Here is a 4,911-nt window from a genome sequence, read left to right on the forward strand (position 1 = left end):
CACCACATTCTCAGGCACAGAGAATGAAGTTTTTCATCAAAGCACAAAACCCAATTTACGTGCCACATCTCTGAGCTGAAGGAACCATATCCTATAATCATATTCAGTATTCACATCCATTCCAATCCTGGGACGGTCTGCTGAGCCTGTAAATAAGGAACTAGATTCACTCAGATGTTCTGCTTCCTCCTACTGAAGGGGTGCTGTAAAGCCTTAAACCTTAGCTTATATCTGTTTTGCACCCCTATAGTGACCAGTGAGACACAGACAGAATGCATCAGTAAGCCTGTCCAAAGGGGCCAATTATCACCACTGGGAACTGGGCCAGTTTAACCAGTTTAATTTCATAAAAGTCATTCCTTTCAGGAACTAACCACTTGGGCTGGAGTCAAACTGGTGATCGGGAGGTGAAAAGTTCCATATTCTACTACTAATCCCCTGAGCTACAGAGTCCCCAGCTGGCAGTTCTACAAAGGTTCACACAGCTTTTTTTGAAAGGCAGCAAAAGTAGTTACAAGGGCTTGGGGTTTTTCTTTAAAAAAAAAACAACAAAAAATACAAAACATAAAACCCAAACTCCACACTTGCAAGAACAACTATCTTTTTCTTAAAATAATCTCTCTGAAAGTAGCAGGCTGTACACATTTTACAAGAATAAACAAACTTCTCTAATATTTATCCACAAATTGGGAGTCAAAGATCATTAGTGCAAATTTCTGCTGACCTGCAGCATTTATTCTATAAACTTTGGGTATCCTAAGTGGTCCATTAGAGAACAACAGATATCTTCAATCTGTCTAATCTCTTCATTGGGCATGTTTTTTTTCCAGGCATGAATGCTACTTGGTGAAATTTCCCCTTCATAAGGAAGATAGAAAAGACTGGTGGAGGTGGCAAATAATATTTGGTTTAAGCTAGCAGGAGGAAGAGGAATTCCAAGAAAGGCAAAAATTCTTTCAGCTGTCTTCTGAGGAAAGCTCACAATATCTTCAAACTTGACCAGCTGATAATTTGTTGGCTGCAAGTCCCCATTTATTCTCAGAGCTGCTGCCGTGTTTGCTAGCCATAAATAGGACAACAGAGAAACAGCATTTGAATTAGAATTTGAAAGTTCCTTCCTTAATGATTCATACTCAAAGGCATAGCCCTCATTTAAACTACATTTTCCTTTACCGTTCTCCCCTTTAAACATTGCAGCCAAGCATTGTGGAGTATTTTTCAAGGAGTAGAGGCTTGGCTTATTTTTGTACAACATTGAATAGATCCACGCTCGTGGGTCCCTTACTATGTATAATGCTCTCATTGATGGTCCTAGGATTTCCTGGAAGAAGGGAAGCTTTAATGTCCAGCTCCCACTACTTAAACTAAGCACAGGTCGTGCATTAGGATAATAGATGAGGTGTCTTCTCAGTTCCTTAATATATTCAGCGTCTTTATCTTGACTCCCTCTTGCTCTGCTTCTTTGCTCTGACAGAGACTCTCTCCTTTTGGATCTTTTCCTTTTGTCCTTGTTTATGGCAGAATGTTGAGCAGTTTTACTTTTGCTGGCTTCATATAAATGAATGTTTTGTAAATGCAATTTTGTGCCTCGAACTAGAGACTGGAGCCACCCTTGGATAAGACGAAAATGACCACTCTGGACATCAGAAACCTTCCATTCACATGGGTCTACAAAGGAATCGATTTCAAATTCAGACTCGGGAATTTCGAGATAAGGTGTAGGTATTCTGATGTATAAGAAGTCACTGCTGTTGAAAAACAGCTGTTTTAAAATTTCTGCTCCAGAAGCGGGAAGTGAAGTGATGATCACATCTGGCAAAACAACAGGGTTTCCTTCTAATTGTTTGGCTTTATTGCCTTTATCATGTTCTAGCCTTGTCATGTCACTGCTCCATTTTGCACAGATGGGCTGAGTACACATGCTCCACACATCTACCAATTCAATAAGCCACAGTGTGACAACCAGTATCAGGATCCATCGCAACATTTTACTGAAGGATATGTAAAACCGCCACTGAAAAGCCAGTATGACCAAACTAACCCCCAAAATCAACCCTGCAACTATGTTAACTTTGAATCCAAACGGGAAAACCACCTGGTTACTTTTGATCTGTTTTTCCACAGATTCAGTACCTACACCAAACTTGGTCACTTTGTTCTCATGAACTACTTTGGCAAAGCCACCAAATCCCAAGTAATTGAACCTTGCCTTTAAATTCTGATACTCAGTCACAACAGAGATGATGTTTTCAGTGTTGTTGACACTGAGCGAAACCTGAAATCCAGATTTTGCATTATCGATGAGTCTGCAGTTAGAGACATTGACATACGGGCCATAGAAAAGGTAAACAATCCTTGTAAGCGTGTTTTTCATTGAAAAGGTAACATTTACAAACTGAGTCCATCGCTTTTTGAATTCGGCAGCTTGTTCTGCCTCCTGTATCCTAGCAACAGGACTACTCCCATGATGATCAAACCAAAACATCTTGTAGTGGGCATCCCACACATCCATCATAGCTCCACTGTATTTGTTCTTAAATTTATAGGGTATGTATTTAAAATCAATGTCAAGGTTATGAAAAAAGGCACTGACAGAATTAACAGGAGAGTCTTCCTCCTTCTCAATATGGTCTACTACTAACAATGTCTGAGAATTCAAGAGAAGCAAAACACGATACACACTTTTCAGTTTCATTGCTGATGTGTAAGCAGATACCGCCTCACCACTCACAAACATCATGTCTCCAGCCTGGGAGGCTGTTATAATTTCTCCAGTTGAGTCCCCAACCTCATCACCAATCCACTTCAGCCACTGGGTGCACTCACCAAGCTGTCCCTCCCACGGTTGGTTGCACTGGCTCGTAGGAGATGGAGCAAAGACCAAGACATTGTTCAGGTGGCTGAGTTTAGGTCCATAAAGAGCCTCAGATACAAATACCTGTCCATTGGGGGCAAAAGTGAAAGAGTTCTGATCAGGATGTTCATGTCCAGGATTGAAACTTCTCCAACCATCAATCCAGGCGTATGGTTGAAAGTGAACAATATCATAGACAGCTCGTCCACCGAGTTTTCCAGACTTAAAGGACACAAAGGTGTTCGTCTGACTGTTTCGCAATCCAGCCCCATAAGTAACAACTCCCCAGTTAGGAAACACATGCATTTTAGCAGTACCGTAGTCAGGAGGAGGCTGAGGAGTGATTTCAGCAGCGTACCAAATAAACTCAGTGTGCAGTGTGCTCCACCTCTGTGCAGTGGACGGCACCATTGGCCCATCTTTGGGTCTGTGTTTTCTAATCTGCTGTGCCAGCCAGTTGCCAGCTCCGTTCTTCATGATAAACTTATCCAAGAAAACCAGTTGGCTCTCAGGACCGTAAAACCAGTTGTAGTTAGAATCTGCTACACCCACAGTTCTCTGAAAGCCTGGTAATAGGGTGGCATAGTAAAACCAAAAGTGCGTTTTGAGCCAGTTATTCTCCAAGTTGTTGATACCAAAGTGGCGCTGGGCCAGGAAAACATACTGTGTTACCGACTTGGCTGTGTAACTCCCATAAGCTACTCCCTCATCCAGAGACCCGTCGACAATGTGGTTGAGCAGAAACATTGTCTTCTCCATCACATCAACGACAGCGTGTTTCCAAATGTTTGCCTGAGATCCTTTGTCCACCCCTGCCACTAAAGCCCCAATAAGCAAAGCAAGCATATTGGTTGCTTGGTGGTTGTGGAGAAGCTGCTTTCCCCAGGAACGAACCTTTGAGTACTCGTACATCTCCTCGCTCACAGACCATATCTTCTCCAGGTATTTTTGCCTCCTCTCCTTTTCCAGTGAATTATACAAGAAGTCAAAAGCAGTGGCAAATCCTGTTAGGGAGTGACCGAGTGGCACTTCATCTCCAGGTGCATTCTCAACCAACCAGTTTTTGTAGCCAGCCATTCTATCCATATATTCTAGGGCAAAATCCAACGCAGCTTTATCTTCGGGGCACAGCAAACAATAAAATGCTAGGGGTGGCAGATTGTTCCCGTAAATCTCATTCCACTTTGCGGCAAAATCAACATGCTTGGGTGGAGGTAGGTAGTATAATGGGTTGGAGAGCATCACCATGACTGCACTTCTGATGGCTCTAAAGAGATGGGAATGGCTTGTATGAGCCTTCTGCCTCAGCGCCTGGACATCTTCAGCGTCGAAATACAAGCTTGGATGAAGAACTGTTTTTTTCAGCTTCTGCTCAGCACCAACACCTTCGAGCTGCTGTTTTTCATATTGATCTACATTTTCTACGAAAGTCACCCAATCAGAGTAGTTGCTTACAGATTCTTCAAAAGTGAAGACAGCAAACATCATTAATGCTAGAAACAAGGTATGCCCCGTGAACATCAGAGCCATGATCCATTAGGCAGCTCCTCTTCCCCAGGCATGCATTTCCTAACAAAACACAATGTTCAGATATCAAACTTTGATCCAGCTAGTACGAAAACAAACATTTTAAGGCCTATTTTAAGAGAAAAGACTTGGCAGGTACTGTGCATTCTAACACATGCTCGGATTACTTGTAATCTGAGCAACAACATCAAAACAACAAGGCTCTGTGCAAAAACTAAAATCTCCGGTGCCTTGTCTGTTCACACTTTTCTCAAACACAATACTACAGCATAAATACTAAAATTAGGGGGTAAAGTAACATATGCATATAAAACACAGGTTCACGATGCACGTCAGGAGCCTGAAACACTCTCTCTTGAGAACTTGAAGAGCTTGACTTGAGAAAAGTAATTGGAGTCCTGCATTTACTTTTTTTAAAAAAAGCTTTAAATCGGGTGAAATTCCACTGCCAGAGCTGACAAAAACTCCACCGATCACAAAACAATAGACTTTATTCAAAACCACGTGTGGCGTTCGATGGAATAGGGAAT

General features: G+C 42.1%; 1 protein-coding gene across 1 annotated transcript; it reads right to left on the minus strand.

The window, feature by feature from the left end:
* Positions 1–733: 733 nt before the first annotated feature.
* On the minus strand, positions 734–4,384 carry DSEL (dermatan sulfate epimerase like; the record flags this gene model as incomplete). The annotated part of the gene is made up of 1 exon (XM_084279993.1): positions 734–4,384. One exon carries the CDS (start codon positions 4,382–4,384, stop codon positions 734–736), a length of 3,651 nt encoding a protein of 1,216 aa, XP_084136119.1.
* Positions 4,385–4,911: the final 527 nt, after the last annotated feature.

This window comes from Gallinula chloropus, assembly GCF_964237585.1.
Source record: "Gallinula chloropus genome assembly, chromosome: 2".
Classification (NCBI taxonomy): Eukaryota; Metazoa; Chordata; class Aves; order Gruiformes; family Rallidae; genus Gallinula; species Gallinula chloropus.